Here is a 27,176-nt window from a genome sequence, read left to right as displayed (position 1 = left end):
TTCATATTTTCTATTTTTCCTGGTTCAGTTTTGAGAGATTGTACCTTTCTAAGAATTTGTCCCTTTCTTCTAGGTTGTCCATTTTATTGGCATACACTTGGTTGTAGTAGTCTCTTATGGTCCTTTGTATTTCTTTGGTGTCTGTTGTAACTTCTTTTTCCTTTCTAATTTTATTGATTTGAGCCCTCTCCCTTTTTTCTTTTTGAGTCTGGCTAAAGGCTTATCAATTTTGTTTACCTTTTCAAAGAACCAGCTTTTGGTTTCATTGATCTTTTCTGTTGTTTGCTTTGTCTCTCTTTCATTTATTTCTGCTCTCATCTTTATGATTTCTTTCCTTCTGCTAACTTTGGGTTTTGTTTGTTCTTTTTCCTTTAGTTGCTTTAGGTATAAGGTTGGGTTGTTTATTTGAGATTTTTCTTGTTTCCTGATGTAAGATTGTATTACTGTCAACTTACCTCTTAGAACTGCTTTTGCTGAGTCCCATAGGTTTTGGATAGTCATGCTTTCATTTTCATTTGCCTCTAGGTATACTTTGATTTCCTCTTTGATTTCTTCAGTGATCCATTGGTTGTTTAGTAGCATATTGCTTAGCCTCTGATTGTTTTTGGTTTTTACAGTTTTTTTTCTTGTAGTTGATTTTTTTAAATATCCTAGTGTTATGGTTGGAAAAGATGCTTGATATGATTTCAGTTTTCTTAACTTTACCCAAGCTTGCTTTGTGGCCCAGCACGTGATCTATCCTGGAGAATGTTCCACATGCACTTGAGAAGAATGAGTATTGTGCTGCTTTTGGATGGAATGCTCTATAAACATCAGTTAAGTCTGTCTGGTCTAATGTGTCATTTAAGGCCTGTGTTTCCTTACTGATTTTCAGTCTGGATAATCTATTCATAGATTTAAGTGGGGAGTTAAAGTTCCTCACTCTTAATTGTGTTACTGTCGATTTCTTCTTTTATGGCTGTTAGCATTTGCCTTATGTATCAAAGCACTCCTTTGTTGGCTGCATATATATTTATAATTGTTAAATCTTCTTGGATTGATCCTTTGATCATTATGTAGTGTCCTTCTTTGTCTCTTGTAACAGTCTTTATTTTGAAGTCTATTTTGTCTGATATGAGTATTGTTACTCCAGCTTTCCTTTGATTTCCTTTTGCATGGAATACCTTTTTCCATCCTCTCACCACTTTTAGTCTGTATGTGTCCCTAGATCCTAATTGGGTTTCTTGTAGACAATATATATATAGGTCTTGTTTTTGTATCCATTCAGCCAGGGTGTGTCTTTTGGTTGGAACATTTGATCCATTTACATTTAAGGTAATTACCCATATGTATGGTCTTATTGCCATTTTGTTAGTTGTTTTGGATTTGTTTCTGTAGGTCTTTTTTCTAACCTTTCTCTTTTGTTCTCTTGTGATTTGATGACTCTTTAGTGTTGTGTTTGATTTTTTCTTTTTTGTGTAAATATCTATTGTAGATTTTTGGTTTGAGGTTACTATGAGGTTTTGATATAGCAATCTATATACATACAAGATTGTTTTAAGCTTCTGGTCTCTCAGTTTCAAATGCAGTTCCAGTGTCCTGCGTTTGTACTCTCCTCATGTCAGGATTGCTAGTTTTGATACCATATTTGTAGGTGGATGATTTCCTACCTTTATTGTATATTTACCTTTACTGGTGAGATTACCCATTTGTAATTTTCTTGTTTCTGGAAGTGGTCTTTTCCGCCTAGAGAAGTTCCTTTAGCATTTGTTGTACAGCAGGTTTGGTGGTGCTGAATTCTGTCAACTTTTGCTTGTCTGTAAAGCTTTTGATTTCTATGTCAAATCTGAATGAGAACCTTGCTGGGTAGAGTATTTTTGGTTGTAGGTTTTTCCCCTTTCATCACTTTAAGTATATTATGTCACTCCCTTCTGGCTTGCAGAGTTTCAGCTGAACCATCAGATGATAACCTTATGGGGATTTTCTTGTATGTTATTTGTTGCTTTTCCCTTGTTGCTTTTAATATTTTCTTTTTTGTCTTTAATTTTTGTCAAATTGGTTAATATGTCTCGGCACATTCCTCCTTGGATTTATGCTATATGGTACTCTCTGCACTTCCTGGACTTGGGTGACTGTTCCCTTTCCCATGTTAGGGAATTTTTCAGCTACTATCTCTTCAAATGTTTTCTCAGGTCCTTTCTCTCTCTCTTCTCCTTCTGGGACCCCAATCACGCGAATGTTTGTGCATTTAATGTTGTCCCAGAGGTCTCAAACTGTTTTCATTTCTTTTCATTCTTTTTTTCTTTATTCTGTTCCATGGCATTGATTTCTACCATTCTGTCTTCCAGCTCACTTATCTATTATTCTGCCTCATTTATTCTGCTGTTGATTCTTCCCAGTGTATTTTTCATTTCAGTTATTGTATTGTTCCACTCTGTTTGTTCTTTACATTTTCTAGCTCTTTGTTGAACATTTCTTCTATCTTCTTGGTCTGTGTCTCCATTCTTTTTCTGAGATCTTGGATCATTTTTACTATCATTACACTCAATTCTTTTTCAGGTAGATTGCCTATCTCCACTTCACTTAGTTGTTCTTCTGGAGTTTTTATCTTGTTCCTTCGTCTGGAACATATTCTTCTACCATCTCATTTTGTCTAACTTTCTGTGTTTACAGCCCCATAGGCTTCAGGTTTGTGGTTCCTCTTCTGGTGTCTTCCGCGTGGTAGTGAAGCTAGTCTAAGAGTCTTGTGCAGGCTTCCTGGTGGGAGGGATTGGTGCCTGCCCACTGGTGTGTGGAGCTGGGTCTTGTCCCTCTGGTGGGCAGGGCTGTGTCAAGGGGTGTGTTTAGAGGCAGCTCTGGGCTCAGGAAGACTTTAAGCAGCTTGTCTGCTGATGGGTGGAGTTGTGTTCCTGCCCTGTTAGTTTTTTTGGCCTGAGGCATCCCAGCACTGGAGCCTGCGGACTGTTGGGTGGGGCCAGGTCTTGGTGTCAGAATGGCGGCCTCCAGGACAGCTCACACCAATGAGTACTCCCCAGCACCTCTGCCACCAGCACCCTTGTCCCTGCAGTGAGCCACAGCTGCCCCCACCTCCCCAGGAGATCCTCCAAGACCAGCAGGTAGGTCAGGCCCAGGCTCCTATGAAGTCACTGCGTTTTGCCCTGGGTCCTGGTGCACATGATACCTTGTGTGCGCCCTCCAAGAGGGAGTTTCTGCTTCCCCCAGCTCTGTGGAGCTCCTGTGATCAAGCCCCGCTAGCCTTCAAAGCCAAATGCTCTGGAGCTCCTTCTCCCAATATCAGACCCCTAGACTGAGGAGCCTGACGTGAGGCTCAGAACTCTCATTCCTGTGGGAGAACCTCTGCAATATCATTATTTTCCAGTTTGTGCTTCACCCACCTGGCAGGTATGGGGTTTGATTATATCGTGAATACACCCCTCCTACCATCTGGTTGTGGCTTCCTCTTTGTCTTTGGAAGTAGAATATTTTTTTCTGATCGGTTCCAGTCCTTTGTTGCTGGTTGTTCAGCATTTAGTTGTGATTTTTGGTGTTTTTGTGGGAGGAGGTGAGCTCAGGTCCCTCTACTTTGCCATCTTGTCCTCTGTCCAGAGAAACTAATCTCAGTATTTTGAATCATCTTTAAATCTTTTGATCATTTTGCGGAGAACTGACAGCTTCATGATATTGATTCTTTATGTTAATATGGGGCTACTCTTTTACTTTTTAGATGTGTAGTCATTTATAATAAAGTCTTATAATTTTCTCCAGAATCTTAATGTTATTAGTTATAGCTTATCATTTTTCTTGCTATTATACAGGATAGCTCAAAATTATATTTTCTGATTGTTTACTTTTGTGTTTTGGTTTTATCCCACCTTTGCCAAACTCTTGTTTTTTTAACAGATTTCCTTACATCTGTGAAATGACTCTTCTAATCTGTATCTTTTACTTAAAAAATTTTAAACTTGTTCTGTCTTAGTGTGCTGGTTATGAGCTCTAGTTTTTAATCTTTCACCAATGAGTGTTCTGTTTGCTGTAGTGTTCTTTTCTCTTTTTCTTAGTTTTGGTATGTATTCTTTATTAGGATAAAGAAATTCCCTTCCGTTTCCGGTTTCACTAGAGATATCAGTTGCACATTTTAATGAATACTCTTTCTGGATCTCAGATGATTTGTGTCTCTTGTCTATGTAGTGATTTGCTAATCATAAACCAACCTTACATTTCAGGAACAAATCCAACATCATCACTGTATGACTCTTAAATAAATTGCTGGATTTGGTTTGCTAATATTTTGTTTTAGGATTTGTGCATTCGTGTTAAAGCCTGAGGTTAATCTTAACCAGTTTTATTATGAAGGCTATTTTGCCATCCTAAAATGGGTTGAGGAATGTGTTTTCAATTTTTGAGTTTACATTTGGTTCTTTTTTATGGTTCTGTTGAAGTTATCAGTATTTTTTTCATTTCCTTGAACATAATAAGCCTCATTATTTTAAAGTTTTTTGTCTGATAACCCTATTACAGGGATCTTTTTTTTGGATGTATTTTTATAGTCTGTTGGTTATCTTGATGTTCAATCAAGTTTTCAGTTGTCTTATTATATCTGGTCATTTTTGAGTGCTGAACAGTACATATGAAAACTTGTTACTCCTCTCCAAAGATTTATGATTGTTTCTGGCAGAAATCTGGAGTAACTATCCATCTCAGGTTGCTTTAATCTAATTTCAGATATTGAGATAATTTAAAATTGGGTTCAGACTTATGAGAGTGAGTCTCGTTCTAGTTGGTCTTTACTTAAAAAAAAGAGGAGGAAGGTGGACATATTACCACCAAAGAATCATCAGTAAAATTTATAATTGACTTCACAGCATAAATAGTGGAGGCCAGAAGACAATTGAATATTTTTTAATTTATAAATTTTTATATATACACAGGTAATATTGGAGTAATATTTTTAATTCTTCATAGCTCTAGATCTGTTGAAAATTTCTCAGTTTCTCAGCCTTTATATCTCCTCTTCTAGAGTTGATAAATGCCCAAATTACCAACAAACTCAAGTGCCAGATTCAGCTCTCCAGGATTTCATCCTTTCTAAGATTTTGGGCCCATAATTCCTCACTACATTTATATCTCTGCAGTGCTTTCAAGCAGGCGTTTCATATGTTCAGCTTTCCCTAGTCAGTCATTATCAGAAATTGAACTCTTGTTGCATTTTTTTTGGCTGCACATTGCAGCTTGTGGGATCTTAGTTCCTTGACTAGGGATCGAACCCAGGGCGCCAGCAGTGAAAATGCCAAGTCCTAACCACTGGACCACCAGGGAGTTCTGAGCATTCTTTTTTATAGTTTCCAGTTTTATGCTGAAATTCATAATTTGATTATGAATTTTTAAAATTGATTATGATTAGTTAAAATCTGTGTCCAGTAACTTCAGCATCTGGACTACCTTTGGATCTCTATTAACTTTGTTTTGGTTCTCATTTTTTTTCATTGTTTACCTGGTTATTCACATAGACTATTTGGGAAAAAATGATTTAATGAGGTTTATAGTGATGTTTTCTTCCTCCAGAGAGGATTTATGTTTCCTTTTTCTAGACACCTGGGGTCTCACAAACCAGGCCCCCAAAGCTGTCAGAAGCACACTCTCAGCCATTAAACTTCCTCTTCTGGAATTAGCAAATGACTCCAGGGGGAAAACTGCCCCCAGAGCTAGACTCACCTCTCTGGATTTTATAATATTTTGCATCTTGATCTAATAATTCCTTGCTACTGAAGGTGCTCTTGACATCCTAAATTTTTGTGGGAAGTTTGGTCTGAATTACTTGGTCCATATTTTACTGGAAGTAGAAGTATTCATCGTACAGTCTTTTAAAAAGCAGTCATTACTATCAAGGTCTCCAGCCTTATTAATAAACCAGATTCATGAAAGGCCACATAGGAATAGTGAAAACACTATATAGGCTCTTTCACTTAACAAACCTCGGTTTGAGTCCTGACTCCACTGTTCACCAGCTATTAACTTACTGCTAACTTCTGTGTTTCTCAGTTATCTCTTCTCTAATATGTGTATATTATCTACCTCATAAGATTATGGGATAAAATATGTAAAGTACCTAACCATAAGCAGGCTTGGTACAAGTGCTTAAATATGAGTTATCCACTACTCCCTTCCTGTACCCTTACTTCTATACCTACTCCATAATATTTGTCTTAGTCAGATTTTTAACTCCTACCTACTTTTTATTTCCTTCAGGTGATTCTAGTCACAAGATTCCTATTTCAAACTTTGAATCTGGGCATGACCAAGCAATGGTGTTACAAAACCTTTATAGATTCATTCATCCACATCCAGGGAACTGGCCACCTGTCTACTGCAAGGTAATTTCAACATAAGAATTTCTTTTAAGTCATTACTTAGATACCAAAAGATCCATGAAAGATACCCAAAGAAATAACTTTTGCCTCTGTATTAGCTGTGTGTTAAAATATATATGTTCGTTCTTATTTTGAATATAATTAGGTATAATGCTTTTTCTTCTAAATCTCTCTGGTATTGGAGGGATTTTGAAGACTGCAAAAACTGAAAGTATTTCAGCTTTGGTCGATCTCATGTTTTTAGTTCCTCCTTCTGAAATATCTTCAATTGTTTTTACTCCGAAGGATGGATTTCTCGTCTGTACACCTATCCTCGCCTCCTAGGCAAGAGAATTGTTTGTTCAAAATTGTTTTTGTAGCAGTCCCTTGATCTTCTTTTTGTAATCTTTATTATTTGTTTTGTCTAAGTTCTTCTAGGCTAGGTGTCATAGAATTGGGTTTTAACCTTACTGTTTATTAGTGTCACCATGAACACAAATCACCTTATTTATCTTTTTCTGAACATTGGTTTCTTCATTTGCTTACCCTAATTCTCACTTGCTGTTCATAAAGTATATTAACATTGCTTTATGAACATAACTGGTTATTATTAGCAGTATTTTCTAGAATATGTTGCTCTGTTTTACAGTTCTTGTTTAGTTGTCACAGACTCTTCAGTCTCTCCCTTCTCACCATCCTTACCCCTCCTCCCTCCCCTTCCCCCAGTTTGAAAGGACCACATTAATTAAAAGTAACAGAAGATAGGAGAAAATAAGTAAATTTTTTTTCCCCTCTCCAGTCTGATGATAGAGCCAGAGTCAACTGGTGTTTGAAGCATATGGAGAAGTCATCAGGTAAGTTAAACTGGGTCACTGCTCAAATGCATTTTAATATCTGTGTTTCCATTTTGATGTACATGTTCTGTGTACCTAAACTTACTAATTGTATGTGTGTTTCTGTTTACCAATGGAAGGAATCAGGCAAGATCTAGAACTTCTCACTGTAGAGGATCTTGTAGTAGGGATCTACCAGCAAAAATTTCTCAAGGAGCCCTCTAGGACCTGGGTTCGGAGCCTCCTAGATGTGGCCATGTGGGATTATTCTAGCAACACAAGGTATTTATAGTGATTTTGTGATAGTGATGCTGACTTTTTTCTGAACTGAAAAAATATGGTATGATTAGTTTTTGCCTTTTTAAACAATATTTTCCTATGAAACTTTGGAATCATTGTATTTCCTTGAATATAAGATTTAATTGATTGTAAGGTACATTGTTACTTCGTCTATCAATAAAAACAAAAAACTACCAAATAAACTGACAGTGCTTTATCACTTAGAATTTCTGTACTGATGAAAGAATATTTTGTATTTATTTGTATAGACATTTTATTACATAGAATTCTTGTAGTTATAAGAAATATAGATGTGAAATAAATTGAAAGTATTTTTTTATTTTGAAATAATTTTAGGCTTACAGAAAAGTTGCAAGACTCTAGTACAGGGAAGTTGTATATACCATTCTCAGATTCTCTAATTGTTAATATTTTTATATATTTATAACTTTTTCTCTAAATATATATACACTGTTTCTTTTTCTCAGCCTCTTGAGAGCAAGTTGCTATCATGATGCCTTTTCACCCCTGAGTATCAATGTGTTGTTCCTAAGAACAAGATCATGTATATTGCCACAATACAGTTATCAAAACAGGATATTGCCATTGATACAGTACTACTGTCTAATCTAAAAGCTATATTCATATTTTGCTAGTTGTTCTAATAATGTCTTCTATAGCCAAAAAAAAAAAAAAAAACTTTAGGATCCAAGCCAGGACGACATGTTGCATTTAGTTATTATGTCTCTTTAGGCTCCTTTAATCTGGAATAGTTCCTTAGTCTTTGACTTTCATGATCTTGACCTTTTTGAAGAGTATAGGCCAGTTACTTTGCAAAATGTTTCTCAGTTTGAGTTTGCCCATATTTCCACATGGTTAGATTGAGGTTATATATTTTTAGCAGGAGTACCACAAAAGTGATCTGTCTTCTCAGTGTGTCATATCTGGAGGCATCTGATGTCAGTCTCATTACTGACAACTTTGATCATTTGCTTAAGATAGTGTCTGCCAAATTTCTCTATTGAAAAGTTACTCTTTTTTACCTTATAATTAATATTCTGTTGGGAGATTCTTTGAGATTTGGTAGATAATCTATTCCTCAAACTTTAATCTGCTAGTTTTAGCATCCATTGATGATTTTTGCCTGGGTCGATTATTACTGTATTTGTGAAATGATGGTTTTCTAATCTGATTTTTGCTTCTACATTTATTAGTTAGCATTCTACTGTAAGGAGCTTTTCCTCTTTGCTGACTTTTTTTTTCATTTATTTATGAGTATGGACTCATGTATTCCTATATCTTATTCAGTGGGCCATAATCTCTTATTAACTTATTTTTATGCTCAGATTGTTTCCTTTGTGGCCAGTGGAAGTCCCTTCAAAGCAGTGGTCTCTTTGTTTGGGTTTTGTTGTTGTTGTTGTTTTTTACATTGCTGCCTCATTCTTTGAGTGCTTCTTTGCTTTCCAGCTCCATATATTTCAGGTTCATCTTGTACTTTTCCCTGCTTCAGCTTTGAATTAGCCATTTCTCCAAGGAGCCTTGATTCCTTTTAGAGGAAGACTGTGCATTTAGGAGATAGAATCTTGGTGCTGGGTGTTCATTCCTATTAGACTGTCATTGATTCTAGTTCCCCTTAGTGGAAAGAGCTAGTAAATATATGTGTATACATACCTTTCATAAACATTTTTATGCAGCTAGGCTCACCTGCCTGCTCCTTCCTCTCTCTCTCCCTCTGTCTTTATCTCACCATGAGTTCGTGCTGAACCTACAATTCCAATTTAAAACCATAGAGTTTTCCAGTTTTCCATTTTTTTATTGCCCTTCTGAGTGGAAAAACCTGGTGCTCAACATTTTTGTTTGTCCAGTCCTAGAATGCATTAAGTTGTTTTAGAATTAAGTGATACCACTATTTAAAAAAAGGCGTATTAACAGTTTAGAATCTTCTTTCAGTTGTTTTAGTCTGAAGGTAGTCAAAATACTTTGTTCAGAAGTTATTGGAGTTGGTTCTTTTTTTCTCCTTCAGTGTGGTTAAATTATTCATTTGAAATATAGTTAAGTCTGTTTGCTTGTTTTATTCCATTTTTGGTTTTGCCCGTCTTTGTTGGTTTATTATATTTTGAATGTGGAATGTATTAGCATAGTTCAAACAAAGTATATTCAGAAGTATCACTCTTCAGTCTAGCTCCATAAAGTTCCTTGGGTTGCATTAACTTTATAAATTAACTTGGAAAACTGAAATCTTTATATAATGTTGAATTCTGTCCAAAGGCAAGAGGTGTCTTTCCATTGTTCAGATCTACTTTTGGGTCTTTCAAGTCTGTTTTAAAATTTTTTTCACACAGATTGTGCCTATCTGGGACTGGTGAATTTTTGTGGGGCAGTTCCCACAAAAATTTCTCTGTTTCTTCTATGAAAATTGAATTGATTAGGCTTTCTAACTTTAATGGGATCAATTTTGGTAATCTGTAATTCCTTAGGAAATTATGCATTTTATATACGTTTCCAAATTTGTTTAAAATTAAGTCTGCAAACTAAGTAGTCTTTTATAATTTTTAAAATTCCTTGTTTCACTGGTTATTTATCTCATTGTTTCTTATATATTTGTGCTTCTACTTTTTTCCCCTAAATCATGCTAGCGTAGTGCACTGTCTGTTTTTTTCAAAACAACAGTTTATTAGATCTGCTAATTTTCTGTTCTCCTCCTCATTCATTTCTGCTTTTATATTCTTGGTACTTTGTGGTTCTTTTTTTTAGATTTTTGGGCTCGGTATTTAGTTAATTTGGGGGTTTTTTTTTATTGGTAAGTGTTTAGTACAGTGAATTTTCTCTTAAACATGTCTTGCAGTGCATCCCATAAGTTGTTGACATAGTATTTTGTCATTTTTTTTAAAAATTCTGTAGTTTCAGCTCTCTTTAACCCAGGAGTTAATATGAGGCTTTTAAATGTCCATGTGGAAAGCCTTTTTGGTTTTTGTTAGTAAATTCTAGTGTCTTTGCATTGTGATCAAAGTATTGTTTATAATATTTCTATCTTATGGAAGTTACTAGTGTTTTGCAGTTTTTTGCTAACTAAATATATAATCAATTTTTGTGAATGTTTTGTGGGTATGTGAGAAGAATATGTGTTTATCAGGGTGCAACATTTGACAAGTATCCGTAAGCTCTACATTATTATGTTTAAATTGCTTTATCTCTATTTATATTTTGTCTACTTGATCTGTGTTATATTGAGAGTGCTGTGAAGTCTCATTACTACTGTTTCCGTATATGTCTCATTATATCTCCTATAGCTATAAGTGGCTGTTGTGTTATTTGATGCCTTTACAGAAAAAGTTTGCTGAATCTTGATCTAGTAGATTGATCAAGGGCTCTTGGGAATGGCAGTAACTCTGTTCTTGCATGTTTAAAATTTTTTCTGTTGGTTTACATTTTATTTCCTTGAGTTTCTAGAAAGTACAGCTGCATTGTTGTATTGCTTTATGTTGCTTTTTAGAAGTTTGTTCATTTAATTCTCTTGATCTTTTAAGTTATTTTGATCTTTTTGCCTGGAGACCTTAAGAATGGTTTTTCATCTTTAAAGTCTAATAGTTTTACTGGAATGTTTCTCTGAGTATATTACTGCAGGTCAGTCTTCCCAGGTGTTTGGCAGGCCCTTTTAGTATGCAGAATCAGGTCTAATTTCTGGAGATTTTTCTTAGATTGTAGTTTAATATTCTATTCCATTTAATTTTTCTTAAGGGTGTCCAATATATGTATGATTGGTCTTCTTTACCTTTCATTATGGTGACTTTTTCTGACCCTTGTTTCTTCTTTCTTTAGTCTCTTATTCTCATGGTAGTTTTCTGTTTTCTTCAGTTTCCCTTATTAACTTCTCATTTGAATCTGTTCTTCCTTAGGCAGTTTGTAATTCAGTTCTTTTCCTATATGATTTTTATTTCCTGAGTTTTGTCAACTCTTTTCTTCTTTCTGTTCTTAGTTTTGAAGTTTCTTATTCAGGCCATGTTTTCGTATCGTCAAAATTTTTGTTTAAGGATATTTAATTCATATATTAATAACAATGTAGAGTGTTAAGTTATAGTGTTGTTTTATAGTTTTCGTCTTCTTCATGGGTTTTTTGGGGGGTTGGGGATGGGGAGAGTTATCAGCTATAGTGATTTTCATTTTCTGTTTACCTCTTGCAGTGGCTTTCTGTTGTTCCTTTGCATTTCTTGGACAGGGCTGTTTATTTGGGGTGGTTTGAGATTTGTAGTTCAAGTGCTTCCTCTTCTGTCAGTGTAGCAAAGTATGGTTTCTTTGAATGCTTTCAGGGTGGTGGCAGTGTGGTTGTGGGTCTTCCCATTTTTTTCCTGCTTTCTTTGTCCTGCAGTCCTAAGTTTCCCCCTCTGTGCTTTTTTTTCCCCTTCACACAGTCTCTAAAGGACTCCTTCCCTTCCTCTTGCCCTCTGCTGCCCAGAAACAATGCCTTCCAGGCTGCCTTCTAGAGTCTTCAGGCACTTTTAAGTCAGTTTCCTGTAGCCAGTGCTCTGATCTACCAGGATTCTGAATATTTATCAACCGTCTCATTGTGGGAATGGTTGTAATTTAATCTTGGGCTCTCAATTTCCTTTCTCTCTCTTCCCCCATGTTTTCTGGGCTCCACCCTGTCTATAAAGCTATATAGAGGCTTGGGTGTGAACTTGAGAAATGACTCCATTGGAAAGTAAGGATTTTCTTTTGGTAATTGAGTCTTGTAGTCTTATAGTTATGCTTCTCTTAGTTATTTATGCTGCAGGTATATACTTTGTTTTGTTTAATCTTGTTAGGCTTAAAGTTTATGGATGATGTGTTAGGATATTTGGATTTATGTACCATTGCCTCAGCTACTGGCTAAAGTATTCCTAAAATTTCACATTCAGAATCATTCATTGTCCGTGTTTTCATACATTGTTGTCTCTGTGCCATCCAGGGTGGTGATGTAGCATTTCTTAAAAGAGAATTGTACTATTGTCTCTGGATTTTCTCCTGAGCCACTGACAGACACCTTTTCTGCAAGTTTTGATGCTGGTTCTTTCTTGATCTTATCAGATGATACCAGTAGAAGGTTTCAGAGACAAACCAATACTTTCTTAATGGTTTATTGACTAAAGTGTTGAAGGATTACAGTTGTTTGGTTATCCAGAATAATACTCAAAGATATATGCAGAACAGAAACAGATTCACAGATACAGAAAACAAACTAATGGTTACCAAAAGGACGAGGGTGGAGGGAGGGACAAATTTAGGGATATGGGATTAACAGATACAAACTAATATATATGTAATAGATGAACAACAAGGATATACTGTATAGCACAGGGAATTATACCATTATCTAGTAATAACCTGTAATGGAATATAATCTGCAAAAATACTGAATCACTAAGCTGTATACCTGAAACTAACATAATATTGTAAATAAACTATACTGCAATAAAAACAAAAATAAAATACTACATACCACTGCTTTAAAAAATAATACATTTGTACATGTTTAGGCAATGGCAGCTATTTCTAGACTGGCCAATAGCAGTTGTAGAATACCTTAAATTGTATGATGCAGTCCAACAAATGCATTCAGTTAAAATGTGAAAAAATCATGTTTTAGAATAGAAGAAATGGTGTTGAGTCTCAGAGTACGTATAGGCTGCAACAAGAGTAGAGTAGCTTTGGTGTAAGACATTTTTGGAGGTCTGTGCCATGGGATTTTATTAAAGATAGAACCTGTTACATAGTACTTTAAGAACTTTAATAATAACTGCTTTGGAAAGGATGGGTCTACCTTTTCCTGAGCTTCATAATATTGTAAGATTCCAATATATAGTATTTTACAAGGGAGTTTTGGTTGTAGCGGACAATAGGAACTATTGTTAGAATCTGTTAGTTAATATAAGCAGATAGGACTCGTTTCAAACACTGCTCTGAAACTTCTACTTAAAGGACATTAAAGTTTGTAATAAATTTTTGGTAAATGTTGTCTCTAGCTCTAGGAGAAATGGGTGGGTTTTATATTGGTGAAATAGAATACAGTTACACAAAGAGTATCAGAATCTTAAATAAGCAGGCTGTTAATGACTATCATGTTACTTTGAAGGCTAGAGTATAACCTTTATAGATACCCCATTCTCCTTGTTGCTTCCTGTCATAATTGTCCTTGGATTAATTCACTGTGACCTGCTGACTGAAACAAAGCAGCTTTTATTTAATCAACGAATATTTATTGAGCATCTCCTCTGTCCCTGTGAGCGGAGATTTGGGTTGAAGGAGGGACCTTTCCAAGAGAAGAAAATGGCCAAAACACTGACTCGGGAATGAAAGCATAGAGACCGTTTAAGAAAAAAACAGTGAGTCAGTTTGACTAGAGCAAAGAGCATCTGTAACTGTCAGATGACAGTGGTTCCTGAGAAAGGGAAAGGCAGGGTTATCCTTGAAAAGGAGAAGAAACTTAACCCTGAAATAAGAGGAAAAGAGATCACTGAGACCTTTGGAAATCAAGAGGAAAAGCGTGTAAAAGGCCTTTATGCTGCACATTATTTTAGTGAATGAGGTGGTGGTGAAACTTTGGGAGTAAGTTGCGAACTTAGCAGACATTCACTTACAACCTTATGTTACTACTTTGGAGTGCAATTTCATAAAAGAAACGTTGGAAATGCATTAAAGTTGAAGCTATATTTCAGGCTGCATAATGAATATTAATAGCATAACAGTGTACAGAGCTGTTCTGATAATCGTTAGATTTTTAGAATATGAATCTTCCTTTGCTAGAAAATACACTCATATTTTGGGATGATTTGGAGGAAGAGGACCAATAAGTATAAATAAAAACACATCCAAATAATGTCATTTTTAATAGTATAACTAGATTTAGAGACGTTTTTCCCTGGAGTCAGACTTTAATGGGTTTTTTGTTGTTGTTGTTGTACTTTGTTTTAATACTGTGATACATTGTTAGTTTTTTAACTGCTTTCATTTAAAATATGATCTCCAATGGAAAATGTGTATATGAAGTAGGTACTCTTGGAGATTAAGTTCTGAACAAGGAGCAAAACTAACTGGAAATTTAAAATTACTTGATTCCGCATGGGCATGTAAGGACTTAGATTTAGTTTTTTTGTTTTTTTATTGGAGTACAGTTTACTTAAAATGTTGAGTTAGTTTCAGATGTATAGCAAAGTGATTCAGTTATACATATACATATATCTGTTCTTTTTCAGATTCTATTTCCCATATAGGTTATTACAGAGTACTGAATAGAGTTCCCTGTGCTATACAGTATGTCCTTGTCGATTATATATTTTACATATAGTAGTGTATATATGTTAATCCCAGCCTCCTAATTTATACCCCCCTGCCACCTTTGCCCTTTGGTAACCATAAGTTTGTTTTCTAAGTCTGTGAGTCTGTTTCTGTTTTGTAAATAAGTTCATTTGTATCAATTTTTTTAGATTCCACATATAAGCAGTATCATACGATATTTGTCTTTCTGCCGGGCTTATTTACTTAGTATGATAATCTCTAGGTCCATCCATGTGGCTGCAAATGGCATTGATTCATTCTTTATGGCTAATATTCCATTCTGTATATGTATCACATCTTCTTTATCCATTCCTCTGTCGGTGGACATTTAGGACATGTCGGTGGACATGTCTTGGGTATTGGAAATAGTGCTGCAGTGAACATAGGGGTGCATGTATCTTTTCGAAATATGGTTTTCTCTGGATATATGCCCAGGAGTGGGATTGCTGGATCATATGAGAGCTCTAATTTTAGTTTTTTAAGGAACCTCCATATTCTTCTCCATAGTGGTTGTACCAATTTACATTCCCACCAACAGTGTAGGAGGGTTCCCTTTTCTCCACACCCTCTCCAGCATTTATTGTTCATAAACTTTCTGACGATGGCCATTCTGACCAGGGTGAGGTGATACCTCATAGTTTTGATTTGCATTTCTCTAATAATTAGTGGTGTTGAGCATCTTTTCATGTGCTTTTTGGCCATCTGTATGTCTTCTTTAGAGAAATGTCTCTTTAGATCTTCTGTCCATTTTTTGATTGGGTTGTTTGCTTTTTTGACAGAGCTGCATGAGTTGTTTGTATATTTTGGAGATTAATCCCTTGTTGATTACTTCATTTTCAAATATTTTCTCCCATGCTGTGGGTTGTCTTTTTGTTTTGTTTATGGTTTCCTTTGCTATGCAAAAGCTTTTAAGTTTAATTAGGTCCCATTTGTTTATTTTGTTTCTATTTTCATTACTCTAGGAGATGGATCCAAAAAAATATTGCTGCAACTTATGTCAAAGAGTGTTCTGCCTATGTTTTCCTCTAAGACTTTTATAGTATCCAGTCTTACATTGAGGTCTTTAATCCATTTTGAATTTATTTTTGTGTATTGTGTTAGAGAATGTTCTAATTTCATTCCTTTACATGTAGCTGTCCAGTTTTCCCAGCACCACTTATTGAAGAGACTGTCTTTTCTCCATTATATGTTCTTGCCTTCTTTGTCATAGGTTAATAGATCATAGGTGTGTGGGTTTATTTCTGAGCTTTCTATCCTGTTCCACTGATCTATAAGTCTGTCTTTTTGCCAGCAGTGTTTTGATGACTATAGCTTTGTAGTATGGTCTGAGGTCAGGCAGCCTGATTCCTCCAGCTCCGTTTTCTTTCTCAAGATTGCTTTGGCTATTCAGGGTCTTTTGTGTTTCTGTACAAATTTTAAATCTTTTGTTCTAGATCTGCCATTAGTAATTTGATAGGGATTGCATTGAATCTGTAGACTACCTTGGGTAGTGTAGTCATTTTGACAGTATTGATTCTTCCAGTCCAAGAACATGGTATATCTTTCCATCTGTTCGTGTCATCTTCGATTTCTTTCATCAGTGTCTTACAGTTTTCAGTTTTTTGCCTCCCTAGGTAGATTTATTCCTAGATATTTTATTCTTTTTTGATGTGATGGAAAATGGGATTGTTTCCTTAATTTCTCTTTCTGATTTTTCACTGTTAGTATATAGAAGTACAACAGATTTCTGTGTATTAATTTTATAATTAATCCATTTTTTGGATTCCTTTTATTTCTTCTCTGATTGCTGTGGTTAGGACTTCCAAATCTATGTTGAATAAAAACGGAGACAGTGGACAGCCTTATCTTGTCCCTGATCTTAGAGGGAATGCTTTCAGCTTGTCACCGTTGAGAATGATGTTAGCTGTGAGTTTGTTATATATGGCCTTTATTATGTTGAGGTATGTTCCCTCTATGCCCACTTTCTAGAGAGTTTTTATCATAAATGGGTGTTGAATTTTGTCCAAAGCTTTTTCTGCATCTATTGAGATGATCATATGGTTTTTCTTCAGTTTGTTAATGTGGTGTCTCACACTTACTGATTTGTGGATATTGAAGAATCTTTGTGTCCCTGGGATAAACCCCACTTGATCATGGTGTATGATCCCTTTAATGTATTGTTGGATTCAGTTTGCTAGTATTTTGTTGAGGATTTTTGCATCTATGTTCATCAGTGATATTGGCCTCTAATTTTCTTTTCTGTGGTATCTTTGTCTAGTTTTGGTATAAGGGTGATGGTGGCCTCATAGAATGAGCTTAGGAGTGTTCCTTCCTCTGCCATTTTTTGGAACAGTTTCAGAAGGGTAGGAGTTAACTCTTTTCTAAATGTTAGATAGAATTCACCTGTGAAGCCATCTGGTCCTGGTCTTTTGTTTGTTGGCAGTTTTTAAATCACAGTTTCAATTTCAGTGCTTGTGATTGGTCTATTCATGTTTTCTATTTCTTCTAGTTCAGTCTTGGAAGGTTATATCTTTCTTAAGAATTTGTCCATTTCTTCTCGGTTGTCCATTTTATTGGCATACTGTTGCTTGTAGTAGTTTCTTATGATCCTTTGTATTTCTGTGGTGTCCATTGTAACTTTTCCTTTTTCATTTCTAATTTTATTGATTTGAGCCCTCTCCCTTTTTTTCTTTTTGAGTCTAGCTAAAGACTTATCAATTCTGTTTATCTTTTCAAAGAACCAACTTTTAGTTTCATTGATCTTTTCTGGGGTTTTTTTTTTTTTTTTGGTCTCTATTTCATTTATTTCTGCTCTGATCTTTATGATTTCTTTCCTTCTACTAACTTTGGCTTTTGTTTGTTCTTCTTTCTCTAGTTGCTTTAGGTGTAAGTTAAGGTTGTTTATTTGAGATTTCTCTTGTTTCCTGAGGTAAGATTGTATTGCTATAAACTTCCCTCCTAGAACTGCTTTTGCAGTGTCCCATAGGTTTTTGATCATCCTGTTTTTGTTTTCATTTGTCTCTAGGTATTTTTTGATTTCCTCTTCGATTTCTTCAGTGATTCATTGGTTGTTTAGTAGCATATTGTTTAGCCTCTGTGTGTTTTTGTTGTTTTACAGGTTTTTTTCTTGTAGTTGATTTCTAATCTCCTAGTATTGTGGTTGGAAAAGATGCTTGATATGATTTCAAATTTCTTAACTTTACCCAAGCTTGCTTTGTGGCCCAGCATGTGATCTGTTCTGGAGAATGTACCATGTGCACTTGAGAAGAATGTGTGTTCTGCTGCTTTTGGATGGAATGCTCTATAAATATCAGTTAAATCCATTTGGCCTAATGTGACATTTAAGGCCTGTCTTTCGTTATTGATTTTTCTGTCTGGATGATCTGTCCATTGATGTAAGTGAGGTGTTAAAATCCCCCACTGTTAATTGTGCTGTCAATTTCATCTTTTATGGCTGCTACATCAAGGTTCTCCTATGTTGGCTGCATATATTTTTACAGTTGTTAAATCCTCTTCTTGGATTGATCCTTTGATCATTATGTAGTGTCCTCCTTCGTCTCTTGTAACAGTCTTTAAAGTCTATTTTGTGTAATACGAGTATTGCTACTCCAGATTTCTTTTGATTTCCATTTGCATGGGATACCTTTTCCCATCCTCTCACTTTCAGTCTGTGTGTGTCCCTAGATCTGAAGTGGGTCTCTTGTAGACAGCATATATATAGGTCTTGTTTTCGTATCCATTCATCCAGTCTGTCTTTTGGTTGGAGCATTTAATCCATTTATATTTAACGTAATAACTGATATGTAAGTTTTTGTTGCCATTTTGTTAGTTGTTTTGGATTTGTGTTTGTAGGTCTTTTTTCTGCCCTTCCTCTTTTTGTTCTCTTGTGATTTGATGACTATCTTTAGTGTTATGTTTGGATTCCTTTTTCTTTTTTGTGTGTATATCTATTGTAGACTTTTGGTTTGTGTTTACTGTGAGGTTTTGAAATAGCAGTATATATATATATACACGATTGTTTTAAGTTGCTCGTCCCTTATTTCAAATGCATTTCCAATATCCTGCATTTGTACTCTTCTCTTCTCACAGTTGCTGGTTTTGATATCATATTTGTGTGTGAATGATTTCCTACCTTTACTGTATGTTTGTTTACCTTTACTGGTGAGCTTTCCCATTTGTAATTTTCTTGTTTCCAGTTGTGGTCTTTTCTTTTCTGCCTAGAGAAGTTCCTTTAGCATTTATTTGTAAAGCTAGTTTGGTAGTGCTGAATTCTCTTATTAGCTTTTGCTTGTCTGTAAAGCTTTTGATTTTGCCATCGAATCTGAATGAGAGCCTTGCTAGGTAGAGTATTCTTGGTTGCAGGCTTTTCCCTTTCATCACTTTAAATATATCTTGCCACTCCCTTCTGGCCTGCAGAGTTCTGCTGAAAAATCAGTTGATAACCTTATGGGGATTCTCTTGTATGTTATTTGTTGCTTTGCCCTTGTTGCTTTTTTTTTTTTTTTAAGCATTGTAATTTATTTTTCATTGAAGTAAAGTTGAATTACAATGTTGTGTCAATTACTGCTGTGCAGCAGTGACTCAGTTTTATACACACACACACACACACACATTCTTTTTCACATTCTTTTCCATTATGGTTTATCACAGGATGTGGAATATAGTTCCCTGTGCTATCCAGTAGGACCTTGTTGTTTATCCATTCTATATATACACCAGTTTGCATCTGCTAATCCAAAACTCCCACTCCTACCTTCTCCAACCCTCCTCCGCCTTGGCAACCACCAGTCTATTCTCTATGTCCCTGATGTTTTTTCTGTTTCATAGATAGGTTCATTTGTGTCATATTTTAGATTCCACCTATAAGGGATATCATATGGTATTTGTCTTTATCTTTCTGACTTACTTCACTTAGTATGACAATCTCTAGGTCTATCCATGTTGCTGCAAATGACATTATTTCGTTCTTTTTTATAGCTGAGTAATATTCCACTGTATTTATGTACCTTATCTTCTTTATCCATTCATCTGTTGATGGACATTTAGGTTGTTTCCATGTCTTGGCTGTTGTGAATAGTGCTGCTATGAACATAGGGGTACATGTATCTTTTTGGATTGTAATTTTGTCTGGATATATGCCCAGGAGTCAGATTGCTGGATCATATGGTTATTCTATTTTTAGTTTTGTGAGGAACATCCTATACTGTTTTCCACCGTGGCTACACCAACTTACATTACCACCAACTGTAGGAAGGTTCCCTTTTCTCCACACCCTCTCCAGCATTTAACTGTTTGTAGACTTTTTAATGGTGGCCGTTCTGACTGGCATGAGGTGGTACCTCATTGTAGTTTTTATTTGCATTTCTCTATTTTACGATGTTGAGCATCTTTTCATGTACCTATTGGCCATCTGTATTTCTTCTTTGGAGAAATGTCTCTTTAGGTCTTCTGCCCATTTTTTGATTGGGTTGTTTGTTTTTTTGTCTCCTTGTTTCTTCTAATATTTTCTTTTTGTCTTTAATTTTTGTCAGTTCTATTACTCTGTGTCTCAGCATGCTCCTCGGGTTTATCCTGCCTGGGACTCTCTGCACTTCCTGGCCTAGGTGACTGTTTCCTTTCCCATGTTAGGGAAGTTTTCAGTTATTATCTCTTCAAATTTTTTCTCATTCTGGACTCCTATAATGTAAACATTGGTGCATTTAATGTTGTCCCAGAGGTCTCTTAAACTGTCCTCATTTCTTTTTATTCTTTATCCTGTTCCACAGCAGTGATTTCCACCATTCTGTCTTCCTGCTCACTTATCCGTTCTACTTCATTTATTCTATTTATTTCATCTAGTGTATTTTTCATTTCAGTTATTGTTCAGCTCTGTTTGTTTATCTTCTAGCTCTTTGTTAAAACATTTCTTGTATCTTCTTGGTCTGTGCCTCCATTTTTTTTCTGAGATCTTGGACTGTCTTTACTATCATTACTCTGAATTCTTTTTCAGGTAGACTGCCTATTTCCACTTCACTTAGTTGTTGTTCTGGGGTTTTATCTTGTTCCCTCCTCTGGAACATATTTCTTTGCCATCTCATTTTGTGTAACTTTCTGTGTTTGTAGTCCCACAGGCCGCAGGATTGTAGTTCCTCTTGCTTCTGGTGTCTGCCCCTGGTGGGTGAGGCTGGTCTAAGAGGCTTGTGCAGGCCTCCCAGTGGGAGGGACTGGTGCCTTGATTTAGATTTAGTTTTAACTTAAGCCTTCATTTTGGAGTTAGTTTTATGAATCATATTTATTGAATCACTTTTTGTAAAAGCAGTGGGAAATTCTTAATCTTATTTTTAGATAGCCTTCCATTCAGTTAAATAACAAGTGCAGATAATGGACTTTTAACACTTACTGTTTAGTGTGTTTATAATTTCTAAGTGAAGATTTTTGCTAAGTTCAGAGAAGGTTTCTATTATGCAGGAAGTGCTGTTCTGAGTCTCGAATGACTTATGCACTCAGGGGAAAGATATACAGGTTTATAGTGGCTCTCATCATGAAAGTATGTTGTTGGTCATTTCCTCTCCAACATGCCCTCCTGAGGTCTTCACTCCAACATCCACTTCTCAGTGACACCTTTCCTGCCTACCTTATCTAAAATGTCACCCTTCTCTTGCATTTCATGTCTTTTTCTTGTTTTTTTCCTTCTTAGAACTCATCTAACTTATTATGGTATTATGCCTACATATTTTTTGATATGACTTCCCCATTAAAAAGTAAGTTTTGTGTGCATAAGAGTTTGTGTTTCATTCTGTACTGTATCCCTAGTGCCTAGGACAATGCCTGGTAAGTAGTATGTCCTCAGTAAATGTGTGTTTAATGAGTATATGTTAACTATAGTCTATATATAGATTTTCTATATATATATATAAATCTATATATAGATTTTCAAGGTAAAATCTGTCTGTTATAGCTGTGTGTTGGCAATGCATCATGAATTTGCATCAGAGGAGGTAACATTAAAAACTTGTTTTTAAAAAAATCTACTTTTTGTATGTTAAATTAGAAACCTTGATCTTTGAGTAATAGTTGAAATCATTTAAGAAACTGACACTAAGGTAGAAATCTGGCACATAAAAACCCATAAGCATTGCTGCTTCAGTTAGATGAGGATATTAAAGTCGTTTTTTTTGTACAGGTGCAAGTGGCATGAAGAAAATGATATTCTCCTCTGTGCTTTAGCTGTTTGCAAGAAAATTGCGTAAGTTGGAGAAAGGAGTTTCTTCCTAATGCTCTATTCTGCACTGAATTCTTTGCAACTTTGCTTGTTGTTGCTTTGGCATTCAGGGTGCATCACTGTTTACCTCTATTTCCACAAGTGTCTTTTAAAACAAATGTTTTTTAAATCATGTTACTTGTATTCTTCTGCCCATGTCACTACTTGTCTGGTGTAGTTACCACCTGAGCAATTTGAGCCTTCAGAAACACTTATTGAAAATTTTTTCTTCTAGGATCCCTGTAGGAAAGTGAAGTTCCCTACTGTCATTAAGAACAGCACTTCCTTGTGAAGGTGCTCAAAAAATATAGACCCTTTTCTCCTCATTTTGTAGGGAAAGTACCTGCAGCCTCAGATCTGTGGAAGCTCTGGTAATCCCTTTACACAGCTGATGATAGTTGGTTCTGAGGATGAATACGTGTTTCTAAGTTTTAGCCCTATTGCTGGTGTTGCCTCTCCCTGCCTTAAATATTTGAGAATTCTGGTGCTCTTTACCCTCATTCCCATTCACTTATAATGAATCTGAAATTTTATTTGGTAATCAAAGGATTGCTTACCAGTAATGACCAGTTTTATGATATGTACTGCTACCTATTCCCATTTTTTCTCCAAATCTCTAAATTTATTTTTTCCCAATTTACAACAATATCTCACATGCTTTGTCAGAAATTTTTAAAATGTGAATGCTTTTAGAATGAATTAGATAAGATCCTGATAATAAGCATTTTAAATTCCTTTTTAAAGATACTGCATCAGTAATTCTCTGGCCACTCTCTTTGGAATCCAGCTCACAGAGGCTCATGTACCACTTCAAGATTATGAGGCCAGCAATAGTGTGACACCCAAAATGGTTGTATTGGATGCAGGGCGTTACCAGGTAAGGAGCTGACTTTTGGGGGCTGCTAGTCTCAAGATCAGGCCTTTGTTTGGTTCTCTCTTCTGTTAAAAATTTTTTTTGATCCTTCATGGAATGTCAGTTTTTAATCCAGTTGGATCTTACAAAAAATCCTTTTCCTTCCTTGTATATTTTCCTACTATACTTAACAAAGAAAATTAAAATTAGCATTAGTGTTTATACAAAACACATCCAAACATTTATTCCAAAAATTATGTGATACACATTTTTGAAGTAGATATTTTAAATATAAGACCTGATTCAGGATTTGATTAGAGGCTATCTAATTTCCCTACCACTCCTCTTCCCTCCTTGGTATTTACTTACTAGTAGGCCTCTCTACACTACCGAGAGCATAGCAATTAAGAGTATGGGCCCTCAAGTTAGAATTCCTAAATTTCACTTCAGGCTCTGCTACACATAGGCTGTGTGACTCTCTGCAAGTTATTTGAACTTTCTGTGCTGACTCCTTATCTGTAGAACAAGAATAATAATAAGGGCTAGTAGTCGTCGTAGGATTAAATACAGCAGTATATGAAAGTACTAAGATCTCTGACTTAGTAACATTTATTATCTACTATGTTCTATTTTTAAATAGTTAATAAAATAGTGAAAAGGGAACCCCAAAATGGAATGAACTATTGATAAAACAACTATTAGGATCAATCTCAAAGGCATTACTTACGCTTAGCAAAAGCAGCAGTCTCAAAAGGTTATGTAATGTATGATTCCGTTTATATGACATTGTTAAATACAAATGATAATGTGAAGAACATATCAGTGGTTCCCAGGGGTTAAGGGAGGAGGGTATGACTGTAAAGGGATAGGAGGTTTTTGAGGTGATAGGATGGCTCTGTATCCTGATTGCAATGGTGGTTTCACGAATCTCTTCATTTGTTAAAACTCGTAGAAATGTACACACCAAAGAAGTCTGTCTTACTCCATGATAATTTTAAAAATAAAAAAGAGAGCTCTCCTTATAATCTCTGGGCAAGACTCTTCTCTCTCTCCTGTCTACTGTTAACCCTTAACCCAATGGTTCTCCACTAGGACCTATTTTGTGTCCTTCAGGGGACATTTGGCAACACTTGGATACATTTTTGGTTGTCACAGCTGGGGAGGGGGTGCTACTGGCATACAGTGGGTAGATAGATACCAGTAAGCCTGCTAAACACCTGACTATGTACGGACAGCCTCCTGAACAAAGTATTATTTAGCCTAAAATGTCAATAGTACCCAGGATGAGAAACACTGCCTTAGCCCCATCATCACCATCTGTGTTGAGACTACCAGATTTAGTCTCATTACCCCTCTTTTCATTGTTCGCATCAGTCACTATGGAAGCTCAGGATACCTAGATCCTTGCTCATCTCCCACACTCATCTTGTTAGGCTGATTCTGTTTTTCAGCCTTCCCCAACTCCTGAAAAACTTTGTGGGTCTTCTCAATCTCAGTTATCAGCAAAATCTCATGTCTTCAACCTCCTCTTGGGAAGGTCTGTTTTCCTCCTTGGTTGTAACTAAAACTTGGCTCTCCTCGAAAGATACTGCTTCCCTGTTAGCGACACTTTTTTTTTTTCTCATTTATCACGGGCTTAGATTTGAAGTAGTTGTCCTTGTTTAACTTTGTGGCCTCTAGACTTCTTTCTGCCTTCTCCCTAAAATCCCTAGGCTTTGAATCACATGCCACTCAGGCTGTAGTACCTGATAACCCCTTCTTGGAGTCAATAGGCCCCTGAGTTGGTCATCCTCATTCTTAGAGCAACACTGAGCCAGGAGATCAAACAATATTCCTGGCAGAATTCTTGATTTCAGTTTCCCCATAGATGATCCTTCCAGCTGCCTGACATTTCAGTTCCTGATTTGCCCTTCTCCAGTGATCCTGTCCCCTGCCATACATCAAGTATCCACTCCCATGATCATATTCTAGGCCCCAATGGCATCTCCCCATAACCTCAATTTCAAGCATCCTACTCTCTGACTACCACTGTCTTTCTCTGGTACATCAGTGCCAACAATTCTTTGAGCTCTCCTGGGACCTTCAATTCATTGTATGCCTCCACTGTTCTGCCCTCCTTCACAGGGTCACTGCATGGCACAACTCCAGGGGTACCAGTCACACACAGACAGGTGCTGCAGCCTTGTGTCTCCTCTCCCCACCTTGCCATTCACCTCCTTCCTTCCCAGCTTAGATTCCTTGCTCCATTATTTTCACTCACTTGCACTATGAACTCCACTGGCCCTTCATTCTTCATCATAGTTGGTTGGCAAACACTAACCCTGATTAAATCAACTCCTCACCTCCTCTGTTATACATTTGAAGCTAACCGAGGCTGAAAAGAAGCCACCATACTGACTGGTGTTATTAAATATTCATCACCACCAACCTCAAGTGAGCCCTTAACCTTGCCTGGCAGTTGTCCATTTCTCTAGTTTGATTAATCTCCCACTCTCCTAGACAGTTATTTCTCACCTTCTCTCACTTCAAACTTCCATCACCTCTTCCTTCATCCTTGTTGTAGCTGATGCTCGTATTCCCTCCTTCTCTGAGAAAATAGAAGCAATCAAGAGGTTTTCCATATATTCCTACCATTGCATCTACCATATACTCTACTTTAATGCATGAATTGTCTGTGTTTCTATCTAAGACCAATCCTTTTATTTCTCTATTAGATCTCATTCTCTTACCTACGTAAGGACATGGCTCTCATAATTTCATCAGGGTTTCTCTCTGTTCTGAGTCATTCTTATCAGGAAACCTGCTATAATCTCATATTAAAAAAAAAAAACAAACCCTTTCTTGACCCTGTAATTTCCCCCTCAAAGATTGCCCTCTGCTCCCCTTCACAGCAATACTCTTCAAAAGTTGATCAGACATTGGAAAAGTGGGTGTTAGTTTGTATTTAAAGAGTAATTTGAAGTAGATGATCCAATAATAAGAAATAAACATGTTTTCCCCTGGTTTTTTTTTGTTGTTGTTGTTGTTACTTATAGAAGCTAAGGATTCACCGTCCAGGATTCTCTCATTTCAGCTCTTCTAATCAGGAACAGAGATCAAACACACCCACTGGTAAGCATCTTATATTTAATAAGAAGGCACCTCAAAGAGTTTAGGGTCTTTTTATGATCCCGGGGTATGGTACTTAAACAGATGATCTAAGTTGGCTTTAGGGTATAAGAATCTTGTTGAATTGGGAGTTTTACTTGGCATAAGCACTTAATTTGGATATGTAGATTTTTGTATCACTTTGATAAAATTTAATTTATTCTTCAGAATTTTGTTCAGGGCATTTAAAATAAAACCTGTTACTTTTGTAGCAGCTGTAGTTTTATAGTTTTGATATGAAGGTGTCTTTGGGGGAAATGGGAAAGTTTAAAAAAGCTAGTGACATGAAATTTCAAGTGGTCCCTGAGGAACTTCAATTAAGGTTTCCAGGACTTAAAAAGAATATTCTTGTTCAGCCTTTTTGCCTTTACTCTAAGAACTATCTCCCCTATTGACGATCCGTTTAATCATGGCTTAGTGAAAAGGCCTGCAGTAGGATGAGTCAATTGAGGGATCTCTAAGACTATAAAATTGCTATATTTCTTTCCTTGTATTTTTAATATCCTAGGTGACTACCCATCTGGGGTGAAAATTTCTGGCCAAAACAGCAGTGTTCGGGGAAGAGGGATTACCCGCTTACTAGAGAGCATCTCCAATTCCTCCAGCAATATCCACAAATTCTCCAACTGTGAGACCTCACTCTCACCTTAAATGTCCCAAAAAGATGAATACAAATCTTTCTCTTCCTTATCTTAATGATGATACTTTTTTCAATTTCTGGAAGAACAACAGACCCAACTTCCCTTCTGACTACAGTCATATTAAACAGATCATATCAACAATAAATGTCACTACTATAAAAACTACTTAATTTGTAAGGAAATTCTGTTTCATAGATTAAAAATAATTGTGGTTGGAGAAGATCTTAGCATTTTTGCTTTTTTCTTGAGGGCTTGTTCTACTTTCTGACTGTATTATGGGAATGCCATTAAAGTTTTGAGCCCTGTAAGAATAAAACTAGCTTTTTCAGTGTTGTGCTTTTGGGAATGTTATATTTTGGTATCTTTTCTCCACAATAAAAGTATTAAGTATCTGTTATGAAAGGTTTTAAAATAGTTTTAATCTGTTTCTTTCCATTATGGAAATGTGGAACTGTACCCTTGAGACCTGCAGCTATTTTCATTGCAAATATCTAAGAAAATCAGCCTTTAACAAAAATAAAGTTTTGCTACTTAGTCTTTGAAATATGCTGACTTTGGCAAAAGTCA

The 27,176-nt window shown here is 36.0% G+C and overlaps 1 protein-coding gene across 2 annotated transcripts in view; it reads left to right on the top strand.

Moving 5' to 3' along the window:
* The window catches only part of MAEL (maelstrom spermatogenic transposon silencer), a 40,168-nt gene extending 13,549 nt beyond the window's left edge, over positions 1 to 26,619 (top strand). For both annotated transcript variants that reach the window (XM_061185772.1, XM_061185771.1), the window contains 7 exons: positions 6,226 to 6,350; positions 7,126 to 7,180; positions 7,300 to 7,441; positions 21,891 to 21,953; positions 22,713 to 22,845; positions 25,857 to 25,932; positions 26,477 to 26,619. In XM_061185772.1, coding sequence (XP_061041755.1) covers positions 6,226 to 6,350; positions 7,126 to 7,180; positions 7,300 to 7,441; positions 21,891 to 21,953; positions 22,713 to 22,845; positions 25,857 to 25,932; positions 26,477 to 26,619 — 737 coding nt within the window. The remainder of the gene's footprint in view (positions 1 to 6,225; positions 6,351 to 7,125; positions 7,181 to 7,299; positions 7,442 to 21,890; positions 21,954 to 22,712; positions 22,846 to 25,856; positions 25,933 to 26,476) is intronic.
* The last annotated feature ends 557 nt before the right edge of the window (positions 26,620 to 27,176 follow it).

This window comes from Eubalaena glacialis, chromosome 3, assembly GCF_028564815.1.
Source record: "Eubalaena glacialis isolate mEubGla1 chromosome 3, mEubGla1.1.hap2.+ XY, whole genome shotgun sequence".
Taxonomy (NCBI): Eukaryota; Metazoa; Chordata; class Mammalia; order Artiodactyla; family Balaenidae; genus Eubalaena; species Eubalaena glacialis.
This window is presented reverse-complemented; position numbering and strand designations above follow the sequence as displayed.